The sequence below is a fragment of the Zeugodacus cucurbitae genome, chromosome 4 (genome assembly GCF_028554725.1).
Source record: "Zeugodacus cucurbitae isolate PBARC_wt_2022May chromosome 4, idZeuCucr1.2, whole genome shotgun sequence".
NCBI lineage: Eukaryota > Metazoa > Arthropoda > Insecta > Diptera > Tephritidae > Zeugodacus > Zeugodacus cucurbitae.
The window spans coordinates 64,482,072-64,497,134 of record NC_071669.1 but is presented as its reverse complement, the minus strand read 5'-3'; the positions used below and the strand labels follow the sequence as shown (position 1 = coordinate 64,497,134).

At 32.8% G+C, this 15,063-nt stretch overlaps 1 protein-coding gene across 4 annotated transcripts in view; it reads right to left on the bottom strand.

The window, feature by feature from the left end:
- Positions 1 to 15,063, bottom strand: part of LOC105211141 (uncharacterized) — a 188,038-nt gene that overhangs the window by 147,861 nt on the left and 25,114 nt on the right. For 3 of the 4 annotated variants that reach the window (XM_029039524.2, XM_011182464.3, XM_029039522.2), the window contains 2 exons: positions 10,112 to 11,698; positions 9,708 to 9,914 (listed from right to left, as the gene is read on the bottom strand). In XM_029039524.2, coding sequence (XP_028895357.2) covers positions 9,708 to 9,914; positions 10,112 to 11,698 — 1,794 coding nt within the window. Of the gene's footprint in view, positions 1 to 9,707; positions 9,915 to 10,111; positions 11,699 to 14,565; positions 14,602 to 15,063 lie in introns of those variants that run through there. The other variant, XM_029039525.2, reaches the window with a different exon arrangement.

Genomic DNA, 15,063 nt, shown 5'->3' with positions numbered 1-15,063 from the left:
GTGGAGATGGGAGTTAGTCACCAAATCATTTTGAACCATCTGCAGAAGGCTGGATACACAACGCTGGCTATCAACGCCTGCGATATGCTGCTGAAATGGAACGAACTCGACCCATTTTTGAGTTTTGAGTGTGTGTTTGGTGGGATTGGAAGGACCGCTTGAAGCAGGCGATTGGCCAAAAGCGTCCGGAATTGGCCAACAGGAAGGGTCAAAGTGTTCCACCAGGACAACGCCAAACCACACACTTCGTTGATGACTCGTCAGAAGCTACGGGAGCTCGGATGGAAGGTTTTATTGAATCCACTATAATATAGCTCGGACATAGCGCCATGGCGAACACCCTTGGTGGTGTAAAGTTGAACTCAAAATAGGCTTGTGAAAAGTGGCTGTCCGAGTTCCTCGCAAATAAGGAGGGGGGCTTCTACAAGGAGGTATTATAAAGTTCCCGCTTAGATGGAAACAGATTATCGAACGAAGCGGCGCATATTTGAACTAAACCCAATCACTGTAACACTTTTTATAAAGCATTGAATAAAGAGAAAAAAGCTTGAGGGAGATATTTGACAACCCAATATATAGACATGTATTTTTGAAAGAGTGTTAAGAAATATTTTAATATTTTCTAAAAAGTAATTAAATAGTTTTAGTTTAAAATTTAAAAAAGTATTAAAATAAAATAAAATATTACAAGATTTTCTCCTTAACCAAAGTGTATTCAACAAAGTGAACTAAGTATATGACATTTAATTTTTCTTTATCCGAATTTGACATTTATCTTGACATTGATATTTTAAAATTCAAAAGTAAACAAATTTTAAACAAAAAAAAAAAAAAGAAAATATTTTAAAATAAAAAAAGAAAATCCCAAATACAAAAGTTAAAAAATAACTGGGTATGGAATTTTCGAAATATTGCAGTAAGAACTACCACTAATATTTTAGCATAAATTGGTTAAAAAAATTCGATAATAATATTTTTTTTTAGAATTTTTGTGAATATTTTCCAAAGATAGTGCTAAGAATTTGGCGAATTTGAAAATGAAGATATAATTCCGGATAATGGCTCAAAAAATTAAAAAAAAACGACAAGAGAAGTTTAAGTAAAAAAAGAAGATGTGTTTAAAATCATTTAAGTGAATCACATACATCATTTTTTACTGCCAGCCGATTTATAGGCACCATTTCATACATTTACTCAAATATATTAATATGAAGTAAGTTAAGCCATAAAAGATGGCTCTAATGATGGTATAACCGTCAGAAGTCGTGATTAAAGTAAATCTATGATTTTTTCCCAAAATTTTAATTTTTTTAATTAAAGAAATTAAATAATTGATCAAATTTATAAATTTTTTAAAAATTTTTGTTCAAATAGTTATCAAGTTATTTGTCACAGTGAGAAGAGAAAACTATATTTTTTAAATTTTTATTAAATAACTGAAAATATTTATTTTGCTATTATTTTTTAATGGGCACTGAGAAATTTCAATTATTTTAAGTATCAGAAATATAAAGTAATTTAAACAGGCAATTCGAAAGTTTCATGAAGTGAAATATATTTCCGCAATAATTTGCAGAGTGATTACAACTTTGTCACATAAAAATTGATATCCCAATAATAAGTCACCAAAACAACAACAAAAAATAATAATAAATTTTTAAATAAATAAATTTTTATTAACAATATGTATGACAACAATGGAGCTACAAAATAGCCGCTTCCTTAATTAGCATATAAAAATTAAATTTTTCGAATTATTGCTTTATATTTATAATCTAGGAAATAGTTTCGATAAATTTAAATTTTGTTTTTTTTAATTGAACCGTTGCAATGACTGAATTTAAAATCACTTCCATAATAACTTTATTTATTTAGTTGAAGCTCATAATTTTAATTTTATTTTTTATTTTGGAGAAATATTCGACATTCATCCATGATTGAGTACAAATATAATATTGTGCAATAAATTAAGCATTTTGAGTATTTGACCGCAATTTCATGACAAAATGCAAATGTCTACTTTCCACCACACATTTCCACCATATTTTCTTCTAGTGTATTGGGTGAGTAGTTTCTTTGTATTCAAATAATTACAAATATATTGATTTGTGTATGTGCATGCAGATGTGAGTATCTTTTGATTGATCACATTCACTGGAAATTCGATTCGATCGTTATAGACATTTAATAGGTCATTAAACTTCTCGAAGTCTGCATTTGTGTGCGTGTGTGTGTGTATGTGTGTGTTTGAAGAAAAGCAAAGCGAAAGGAGTGCAAACAAGTAGTTAGTTACGAAGTGAGAAAAAAAGGAAAGTAAAAAGTTTTCTGGTGAAAAGAACTAATGGCGCAACAGTCGCACACGGCTTACAAATGTCTGAACGTAGAAATATTTGTATATTACATACTTAGTTGTAAAAGACATTGTTAGTGCTTATTTTTTCGGGGAATATTTTACATTTGACAATGATTGCAGTTTGGATTAAAAAACAAATGGAAGGATGGTGTTATGGGTTGTTTCTGAAGTGAATTTAGTATTAATAAAAAAATATTTTTGATTTTAATAATACTAGCACTATACAACCGAGCAGTGAAGAATACCTAGAAAATTTGATTATTAGCAGAGCTGGTAATGAATTTCTGAAATAAGAAAGCTGCGCATAAGTTTAAAATTGAAAAAACTATAGCAAAATCTCAAGATTCACAATTCGAATATCTTGACTCTCAAAGCTTAGGTTAATTGCTGCAGATGTAATGTTATTATTAATTAAATTATTTGTGCAGCATATTTTCTTAAATTAATCAGAAATCTTTCGGATTTATTAATTTATTTTAAGAATCTTATGCATAGAATAATATTGTATGGGCTTTAACTTTAGTTATTATTTTATTTAAAATTATTTTAAGTGAAGCATATTTTAATAAAAGGTTTTCGTTATTTTTTTTATTTGGTTACCTAATTTCACTTTTGATAAATATTTTAAGAATATTATAATTTATTTTAGTTTCATAAAAGTTCAATTATTGTAATTGCAGTGGAACTTCTCTAACTCGAATCACCATAATCCACAAAAAAACATCGAGTTATAAAGACTTCGAGTTATAGAATTTTCATTAGAACATGTAAATTTTCAAAAGGCTATAAAATATCGATTTTTACACAGTTTTAATTATTTACTTCGCATAACGTTTTTTTTTTTTAAATACGTTAAAACATGTATTCTGTAATATTGTTTGTTGCACTTTGCTTTTGTTTGGCTCTTGATGTCTGTATCCCATTTTACGTTTATAGATGTACTCTTTTCAAAGCCTCGATAGTAAAATTTTAATTTTTGTATTATGCCCCGACCAAAAAGTTCGATTTAGGGAAGGAAATTTGTATGGAAGTTGCGTTCTATTTCCACTTCTCTTGAAGTTATGGAAAAATTCGAGTTAGGGAAGGAAATTTATTCTACGCTATTGCCAATTCAAGTGTTCGAGTTATGGAGATCTTCGAGTTATAGAAGTTCGAGTTATGGAAGTTCCAATGTATTTGATATAATTAATAATTATTTTTTTTTAACTCAGCTTACTTTTTTAAAATAATAAACAATTGTTTAATATTTCTTAATTTATTAAAAAAAAAATTCATATTGTTTTGTTTTATCATACGCTAATTGTTTTTTTTTATTCTAATATGCTTTGATTTTTTTAATTAAGTTTTTAAGTTACATTTATTTTTCATTTTTATTTATTTAATTTTCTTTTTGTTTTGGTAATATTTTCATTTTCAACTTCTTCCATATTACTTATTATTTGAATTCGTTCAATTTTGTTTTCATGTATCATTTTAGTTTTATTTATTAATTTTTTGTTTTGTTTATTTTTTTTTTAAATTAGTTTAAAATGATTAAATTTTAATGTATTTTATATTGTTTAAATTTCATTTATTTGTATTAAATATAATATTATATAATAATTTAATTTAAATTTTTTTTGTTATTATTCAACACTTCCACGCCTTTACCGAACTGTATTATATTACATTTCAATTTACAAATCATTAATTTTATTATATTGTTGTTTTATTATTTTACTTATAGTTCACTCTGTTTAATTTGTATCAGATTAGTAAAGACAGAAATATATTCTTTTTCACATATATCAACCAAGTGTTTTTTAAATTTTTGAAAATAATTACTTTTTGGCCTAAAGTTTATGTATTAAAGCTTTAAACTTTAATTTAATTTAATTTTATTTTTATTTGACAACACAATTATTATATAACTTTTAAAGTTATTTTCAATTTCTTTTGATTTCTAAACACATTCGATATATTATTTATTATAAAATGAATTAAATAAAATTAGTAATTAAAAATCTTCAATAATGCTTTACCTTATTTCAAACGCATTGCTTAATGCAGCAAATATCAGCCAAGAAAATTTATATTTCACCAAGTTCTACACTTTAACACAGAACTGTACAATAAACAATTGTAGCACTGTTTTGTTAATTTTAAATCTTTTTAACAAAGTAATCTTATTTTCACAACATGTCACTTGATGAAATAATTTACCTTTCTAAAAATTTCCTTTTTATAATTTTAAAATTTTTTATCCAAAATATTTTTTCAAAAAATTTATGATTTGCATAGAAAAGTTTTTTTTCACTTCAAATATTAATTTTTCATGGTTTGTAATTTTCCAAAATATATAATTTTTCACTTGCTGAATTTAAACGTGGTAGTTTGCAGATAACTTTCGCTTTTATTTTGTATATTATACGACAACACAAAAGGCACTTAAGTTCATTTGTATTTTTAAGCACAAAAATATAGTTTCAACACTTTTGTATAGCCAAAAAAAAGTTTTCGAAATTATATTATTATATTGCGCTTCGACAAGTAATAAATTTTATAGTTTTATTTTTAAAATTGTGTAAATACTTCGTGCAACACAACGCTAATTTCACGCTTTAAAAGGCACTAAACACTTTCGGTACACTTTTTATAAAAATTATATGTGTTTGTATATTATTTTAAAAACTTTTTTAAAGCCAATTGTTTCAATGCGCAAGAGAAAATTACATTTATTTACATTTATTTTAAAACATTTTTCCTACACTGTTGCACCAATAAAACACTGAGTTCAATTCACACAAGTGTCCATATATATTTATTTGTTTTTTTTTTTTTTTAGCGAAGGCACTTTAATTCACAAATCTAACGAAATAATCTCTGAAGGCACACTATATTACTCGTATCTATTTGTTTATTTGCTTGTATGCACATTGGATGCTTTGCTTTGCTGCTGCAGCATTCATTGCAAGTCACTCGCACTACTCGACGAGACGAAGAAATGTTTTTCAAATTCGTCCGATAAACGCGTCCACGACCGTCGCTAGTTGGCATTCGATTGCCGCAACACCGAGTGACACAAACTGCAGTAACCAACTACTGCCGAGAAGCTAAAGCAACAGCAACACTAACAGCAGCAGCAGCAGCGACAGCGACAGCAAGAGCAACGCAGTCGCCAAGTAGCGGCAAACGGTGGAGCAACAGCGAATTGGCCGGCTCGCCAAGCAATCGGCAGTCACGGGCGGCAGAGTCGGCTGTCAGCTGTCGGCAGGCAGCAGTCGGCAGCGAACGCCGGCATCTCGTGCCACAAACGTGCACAGCGCGTTTTGCTAGCTCCACTGCTGTGCCAGTGTGTGTGTGTTTGTATGCAAGCGGCAACAGCGAAACAGTGTTGCTGTGACTCTGAAATTATCCCCTTTCATAGTTGAGGTAATATTTTGTGGCAGTAAGTGAATTTAATTGGCTTTTAGTTCAAACTAACATCATTTTTTACATAAATCTCAAATGTAAATATTTGTTGTTGTTTTATATAAATTCCAAAAAAATGTTCATTGCCGTGGCAACTCTACTTCACTTTTGTTTATTTACATTCCAAGCCGCAGTCAACATACACATACCAACAAACAACTCGCTCATGTAAAACTAGCTACTTGCACTCACTGTTAATCAACAGTGCGTTAACAGCTGCTGTTCAACTTTAAACATTTGTTGTCGTTTTTTCGACCAGTCAACTTCCAAGCCGCAGACAAATAATCAAGTTTGTGCGCTCACTAAAACATTTTCGACCAGTTGGCTGTAAGCTATGTAGCATTGTTGTTTTTGTAATTGCTGTTAACAACTGAATTTGGATTATTCATGTCTGCCTTCTTTATTGAGCAGACAGAATTAATGAATGGTGCGCGGTCAAATAATTATGGGCATGGCGCGTTAACTTGAGTAGAAGTTGTACATATGTTTCAATGTATGTGTATGTGTGTCTGTATGTATATAAATGTGTATTTGTGTAGAGCGTCGTTTCAAGTTACAGTAGTTGTCTACTGGCTAATGACTGTTAATCATATCATTTAACATTAAAGCGTGCAAATTGGTGTGGCGAAGATTGCGTGAACTAATGAATGAGAAGAAATATGTTATACAGAAATATACATACACATATACTTATTAAAATATATTCATACAAAAATTTTGAAAAAGAATTGAAATATTTGTAATATTACTTATGTTGTGGAAGGAAGTGCGTACTAAAAATACCATTTTTATTAAGAATAATTATTTTAGAAATAAACTTGAGATGTAATTGCAAAAAAATTGGGTTAGAGAGAAGAAAAAATATGAATAATATCAGATGGTCGAGTTTTATTTATTTATAAATGGGAGTCAGCATATAATTTGTGTTAATTATGATAGTATAGAACCGATTATCTGTTGAAGACTTCTATTATTATTAGAGTTTGCTATAAATAAGTTTTCTTTTAAACAAGTTTCTCCTTAACAATGTCTTCCGAGTCTTATTAATGCTTAACCAAAAGTTATCATAATTTTTCGAGTTGAAAAGAGATGTTCTAATCAAGAAACTCATATTATATTTAAAATTAAAAAAAAAAGTTAATCCAGTTTGAGAGCCATAACTACCTCTGTTGCCCCACGTCACAAGTTACTACAAGTTTTTAGTCAGAATATTTTCAAAAATGATGTCCGTTAAGTACTGATTGATACATAAAATTCTTGTCGATGTTTTCAAAACTTTTCTCACGGTTTCGGGCAGGGGCGAACGGGGATTAACCAAGCAGTGGGAATGTAGGCCAATTAAAAAACCCAGAAAAATATAAACTGGACTTTGCCTTATAACTCTGTGGCTGCTGAACTGGATTTTTTTAGATTTAAGGGGAATTGTGAGTCGAAAATGGACTTCTTTTGAAAATTAGTTCTGAACTGAAAAGGTGACTTTTTTTTTTTAGAGTTTATTGTTAATCATAATACAGGACAAATAAAAACTCATTTATTATGACTTTCAGTTTTCGTTCCGTGAGCAAACTGTTGTGAAATAAATTTAAATTTCAAAAAATTATGCTATTTGCAAAAAAATACTTGAGTGTCTTAACTTAACCGCTGATGTAGAAGATCCCGATGATTTCGTTGCTGAATTTAGAATGTGGAAAAGGTTAAAAATCTTTTCTTCAGATTATATTTTCTAACTAAAATTTTGAATATATTTTCAGGAACTGGTTAAATCAAACAAAGAGATCCAAAACTTTTTTAGACGCGATGCAAAAATTTTCAAAACAGTGCATCGTTTTTTAAAGATTGGAGCAATAATCCCTATATCTGTCGTTTCAAGTGAACGCTCGTTTTCCTCACTTCGCAGGCTTAAACATATTTAAGAAATAAAACTGGAGAAGCACGCCTTAACGGAATGGCTCTCTTGAATATCCATAGAGATATAGACGTGACGGAGGAAGATATTTTAAATGTTATGGCCCAAATTAAAAGAAGATTAGACTTCAATTTCTGAATAAAATAATGAAACATTGTCTTTTTACCTAATGTGAAATATATTATCTATATTACTATTATAAAGAGGAAAGATTTGTATGTATGTTGTGTAATGAATAAACTCAAAAACTACAGTGCCGAGTTCAAAAATTATTTCACTATATTCAAAAGCTACATTCACACCGAGTAACATAGGCTATTGCTGGAATCTCAACTTTCTGAAAATAGTTCCCAGGTGAGGGTATAAAAAGACTCCGTGATGGAAAATCTTAATCTGAAACTGAAAATCGTCTTGCAAGTGCTAGTAGTTGCTTGCTGAACAAAATTTAAAAACCTCCCAAGCACGCGCTTGAAAGTCGAGTACAGAGCGTGTGCAGCCGCTTGAAGAACAAGATATTAGAAATTTACAAGCTCGCACTAGGGAGTCGAACACTGAGCGTTCCCAACGCCTTCATAATCAGAGAGAAAGACAACGGACATCAAAGACTAGCGGTCGTAATCAAGTTTTAGCTCATTACAAATGAAATATAATTTCATGTTCGAATTTTACTCATTTTACTTATTTTATATGAACCTACGCAAGAAACGGGAAAGTACATACATATGTATGGTAGAGTGTGTATTTGTGTGTAAAAACTTATAACTTTTGAAATATATGTTTAAACCCGTGCGAATCCGGAGCGGTTTGCTAGTGTTCAAATAAAATGTAACTGTCGAAGGAAATCAATATAAATGTGTTTTGTAAGAAAATATCTGTGCGATACCCCAAAAATGTTTGGCTGATTTTCAGTTCCAAAATATGACACAACATGTTAGAATGAGACCCAAACGATTTAGTGTCTGGAATAAAAATTTACTAGATATCTGAATGTGAAATTGATTAGCTAGACTAGCTATATTCCTATTTGATTACATCTCTTTTGCATGTAATTTGTTGCGAAATTTTACGAATGTCTTCCTAAAATCTCTTTATTCTCTCATCTATCCTTTCGCATGGCTTTGCATCGTATATAACAACCACTGTGTGAGAGATATCTTAAAAAACTTGTTTGAGTATGGTAAGATTACTATATGTTTTGGTACCTAAAGTGAATGATATCGATACATATATATTTCTAAATAGCTCTCTTATAACTCTATATAGCACTCGGCTGAGTATTTAATCAAACTTTGTTTTTCCGGAAGATTGAGTCATTAGTCAAAAAACGTGCGTTCTTCGACTTTCGAAGTTAGACTCTAAAATTGAAATATTTTCCTTCGAAATTCGAAAAAAGGCTTAATGAAAAGCAATATTACTAATTAGAGGATATAATTACTAAGAAAATAAAAAAATCGATATAAGCTATATTTTCTTCTTCTTTCAATGATGTATAACACTGTACATGATAGATGCTATAAGGGGAAAAACTAAAAATGTTGATTTTTGTTTACTATTTGAATTTCAATATTTGAAAAAGACAGCTTCTATTCACACCGTTCCTCGTTTGTTATGGTAATTACTTTTAGGTTCAGCTAGAAATTAGTCCTTCTTCAAATTGATTTATTCCTTAACTTGGCTTTAGCTTCTATATGTTCTAAATTTTCTAAAATTCAGCTAAACATTGTCACAAATGTAACAAAAATAAAATATATTACCACCAAAAGATCACGAAACCACGCGATTTCATGCTAATGTACTACCTTTTAAATACATTACAGTTTTTAGAATTTCTACACACAACTATTACCGTCTATTTTGTGAAGATTACCTAATCATAACAGCTGTTATGTCAATTATTTGACTTGACTACAGTGTTGCGCATAGGTCAAGAACATGCACTCACACATATAATGGTTATGGTATTTAAAGAAGCAAATGTAATCAAATTGCATTACTCACCACACCGATGGCGTGCCGTTGCCGCAGCTCCGCAGCGATTTCGGCAAATTTGCATAAGAATTTCATTTCGAACGACTGCAGGCAACCGAGATAGGAACAGACGAGTAAATCACGTGCTTGGCGTATTAAAATCGAGCGTGTGCATGCCGTAAAGACAGGATAAATGGCGGCGAGGTGTTTATCAACCAGCGCCGCGGTGCCCGAGTCCTGCACATGAGATAAAGAAAGAAAAGAAATTTGGTTAACAAAAGCAGTCTTAAGGTAATGAACCGACAATTGTGTAGGAAATTTATATAATTTTTTTTGTTTTTTGTTTGTTTTTTTAGAAGTCTCAAAGTGCAACAAAAGGTTCGTAAGTGCAACCAGGCGGTTGGTTTGTTCACCGAAATGGTGGTGTTGCTTACCATATGTATGGTGTAGGCCAATTGTTCCTCCTTGACAAGTGGCGGACAGCTGCTGTTGATACTGATGAGTGGTTGTTGTTGTTGTAATTCTTCTTTAACACCTTCAACGGCTGTCGAGCACTTTAGTTTGACGTGTTGTAAGCTGGCGATTTGTGTTTGTTGCTGTTGTTGTTGGTATTGTTGTTGTTGCAGCTGTCTTGTCTCTTGTTCGACAGTTAAATCACCCGAGTCATCAACTTCGACTTCAATCTCTGCAGCAGCGGTCAAAGTGAGGGCGTCGCGCTTTTGTTCAGCAGAGGTCAACGGTGTCGTTGGCTGTTGTTGGTCAACACTAACATTCACACTGCTGCCGCCGTTGTCCATCAACACTGACGTCGACGGCAAACTAAAGTCAATATCATCGTAAGTCAACACCGATTGTTCGCTTGCTGTTAAGTGCGCTTCTTCGTTCAGCCCCAGCGACTCTGACTCAGCCTCCTCCGCCGCCACGAACTCTTCTTCTTCCACAGGCATCTCGCTCAGTGTTAATAGTGTACACGCTGCTGCATCGGGCTGTCGCTCTGTGGTGGCAATTAATGTAGTGGTGCACGCCTTCCTTGCAACTTCCTCATCCGCCCCATTCACCTCCTCCTCTTCTTTCTGCTTAGTTTCTTCAGGAGCAGTGACTTTGTGGGTGCTACGATTGGGCGCTGCATTCGACACCTCAACGCCAATCGATTCTTTGCACTTTTCATCTTGCACATACATTTTGGTGGCCGTTGTTGGGGTTGTTGTTGTTGCTGTTGTGGTGGCATTCGCTGCATTGGCGACCGCCTGTTGATGCTGACCCGTCAATCGATCTTTGCACCGCTTCAAATATGTGCGCACGCGCGATTTGCTGCGCTGCACCGGCTTCTCTTCAGCTGTTGTTGTTGTAGTAGTTGTTGTTGTTGTTGCAATTGCATTAACATTCAAATCGATATCGACTTGGCAACACTGTTCGTTGTCATTGACCAAACAGCAGCAATTCTGCAGTTGTTTTTCCACCGACTCGCCATCTCGTCCACCACCGTCCTCCTCGCCGGAATACCAAACCTCCTCCTCGACGTCGTCTTCCTCTTGCGCAATTGGTGCAGTGGCACCGCTACTTCGTACCCCGACCATTGTGTTGGCCTCGTTTGTGGTATTTGTTGTAGTTGCCGCTTGTGCCACATTGCCACAGTTCCAGCTGTTTATGCCGGCTTCATGATGCCTGCTTTCATCAGCTGTGTTGGTGTGACGCTTTGTGGCCTCCGGCACAGTTGTTGGCATTTCTATAACTGCTGCTGCTGTTGTTATTGTTGGTTTTGCTGTAATCGCTTTTGTGTCATTCACCGGCATAACCAGCACCTCCGCCAAGTGTTCTGCGGCGCTGCCGTTAGTGTTGTTGCAATTATTTGCACTGCTGCTGTTTGTTGTTGTTGTTGCTGTTGTTAATATTGCAACGCCATGCTCTTCACCCTCAGGTGGCCTACTTGTACTATTGCCACGTATATTGTTGCTATTTTGACCGTTATTTTCATTGCTGTTTGTGCTGTTGGCATTGTTGTTGCTTTGCTGTGGATTCGCCTGCGGTTGCAAAGAGTGAAAAAAATAATAAAAAAAGAAAATTTAGTAAAAATGTTGTGTGATTAGGTGAGGTTATGTGTGTTTTTGTAGTTGTTGTCTTTAAGCAATTACATCGATTATTTAAGGTTTATGGTATTACTGGGAGAATTCAAATACAAATTCAAATTAGATCGGGCCCATCCTCAATAACAAATTAACTCAGAACTTGAATTACAAAATGTCTTTTTTATCCGATCGAAAAAAAATCGGAAATCTCTAGTAAATTTGGAAATAATCTATATCACTTTGATATTCTTACTGTTGCGGAATTGTTGGACTAGCAAAACAACGTACGTACTCTGTATTATCACTGTATGAAATCTAGAACTCGGATGAGTACCATGATGATGATACTGAAATAATCTATCAAGTAATGATCCTATCAAGTACTGCCAGGCGACCATAATAAAACCATTGTAAAATTAACAAAACGCTAAAGAAATCGCCCTGATTAAACGTAAAAGACATCTATGTCAATCGAAAGGATACACTCAGCGGCACACAATTAACCTGCTGTCATATGAAACATATCTGAAGATAGTGAAATGCTTATGTCAAATCTTCTGCATTGGACTCTCCATGAACTACTGATATCCAAACCTAATCGGCATTCAGTATGGAACACGTAAATGGATTACGAAACGAACACGAATGAGAAAATAAACATGCAGCTACAACAATTAGACAAAATTAAATTTCCTCCATATCTCCCAAATTATAATTTTTTAGAAAAATAAATGACTAACAAATTTTCGACAAGCGATTTTAAATTAGTCTCAAAATTAATCTTCTCTTCATTGAAAGCAAAGTCCTTTTAATTTTAGTTGATATTTGTAAGCTTCCAGTTCACTATGTACACAGCCTAAAGTACTAAAGTTACTCATACGCCCTACAGATTTTTGTAGTTTTAAAATTTTACGAGGATGCACATAAGTTTAATTTTAGTCTTAAGAGAATTGTGTATGAAAATCAAAGAACAAAGTAAAAGAATATGGAAAGTTATTTCAGTAAGAAACTATTAGATCTGATGAATGCGCGGATATTACAAAAATTTATTTAACATGAATCCTATAAGTAGAAAGGACAACAAAAACATATAATCTTCCTTTCTTAATTGGAATGACAATAATTGAATTCGATTATGAATTACTTACTCTACAAGTTTTTTCTCTAGATCTAGTCTATAACATTGTACAACAATCGGCTGGGTATTGGACCAGACTATTTTTTTACGGGAGATTGAGTACTCAACGTGTGTTCTCTAATTTAGTATTTTTCGATATATTATTTTTTGATTTTTTCCAACATTGATCTTTGACCCTTTATAGTATATGTGAAATTTATACAACAATGAATCAAGAGAAAAGTTTTGATATCTATATTATTTTAAAAACCTCTTTTCGAACTTCCAAGGCAAATATTTCGATTTTAAAGGCTAACTTCGAAAAGCTGAAAGTGCTGCACCGACTTCATAAATTTTCTTGAAATTGCACAGTTTTTCTTTCAACAGAGTCATAATAAATCAGAAAATTACAAGAACTACGTCACAGTTGTCATCAGAGCAGCGATATGCCCACCCTTTAAGCGCTCTCATTCTAATTAATTCAGCTACTATCTAGACCTAAATAGCAAAAGATAGCAATTTTCCCAACAAATCACCTTTTAATTTTCGCATTTCCCTAAAAAGCTTTTCCACAAGGTGTGCTGATTTTCGCATGCTTGTAGCACTCAACGGGCACTAGCGTGTGGAAAATAAATGCAAATTTAAACATTTTGTTATTTACAGTTAAGTCAACAATGCCATGACATATTATGAATATCTGATTAAAGCGAGATATGTGCATATGTATGTAAGTGTGTGTGGAAATCAGAACTATAGTAATTATGTTTTATACGCTATCATATACATATATACAGACACATATGAGTTTGTCGCTGTGTAGCGTCGAGCAAATGAGGACAAACATCGATCGCATAAAAAGGGCTTGGTAAATTGGGGGCAGAAGAAAAGAACAGTTATGGTGTGGTAAGTATATAATATGCCACAACAGACAACGTAATGGCAAGCAAGCAGGTGGTGGAGATTTCTGAGTAGCAGCAAGTGCGGCGGTTTGAGTTGGTAAAATGAAGTCTAGGAAGTAGAATTTTTTATGCGGAAGAAATACTAAAAATAGATTGCGTGTTTGGATTGAATGCAAAATACCTTTTCGTCTAAGCAAAATCATTTTGAATTTCAATTGCTTTTTGTTTTATTTATTTTTTTGAATTTTTTTTCTTAGCAAGTCTTCAGCCATGCATATCAAGTACTCATTTTGTATTGGAAAGTGCTGTATATTGTGGCATGCAGCCAAAATTCGAGTTGTCATAGGTCAAGTGTAGCATTTACATTCATAAAAATATTTATTTTACTTATAACTTCAGTTTGTTGACTTAAAATTAAGGGTTGAAGTAGTTGTAGATGGAGAAAAAAAAATAGAAAGAAATATGGGGGTTTCAGCTTTAAGTAATTTACAATTTCTTAGCTTTTCTTTTAGCTTACTAATCATTAATACTGCTTAACAAAAGTCGTCTCACACATATTTATACAACTGTTTTCAATACTGAAAATTTTCGAAATTGTTTTCAGTTCGAAAATATTTTAAAAAATTTACTCATTTCAAAAAAAAAAATAGCAAAACCCAAAAATAAATTCATTCACACTATTAACAGCTGTAATACACATGCAACAACATTTGTTTTTCTAAAAATTACGCATACAACAGTGCATACTGCAACCATAATCGGACAGACGCTTACATACAAACATAGCAGCAGTCTAGGCGCCTCACCTTTTTTCGCAGAAAATGCATGCTTAACAATACAACAAACACTACACCACAATTTTCCACACAATTTCCCACAATTTAATATTTATTATTTGAAAACTTTTCTCAAAATCACAGCACTTTTCAAAACTTTTCTTTGCATAATTTCCACTAATTTTCCATTTTCTATTTACATAAAATTTCAATTTTCAAATTTCATGCACTTTTTCACTCACAATTTCACTTTCATTTGCCTTGTTTCTTGCTGGTGCACAATTTTCCGCTTCACGCAAAATTCGCGTATCTTCGCGTCGGTTGCGTTTTGTTTACTGTCGCGCCGCTGCTTCGTACAAGGTTAGTTTCGTCTTAGAGCGGCAAGCACTAGTGGCGCTGGTGGCGTTTTTGAGGAGTGACGCTGTTAGCGGTGGAAATTACAAATCCCTTTCTGGTTGGTAGCGCCCAGCCCATGCGGTCGGTTGGTTGGCGTGTCTCAAACAGCAAAGTGGCGCTAAAGTGTTGTAA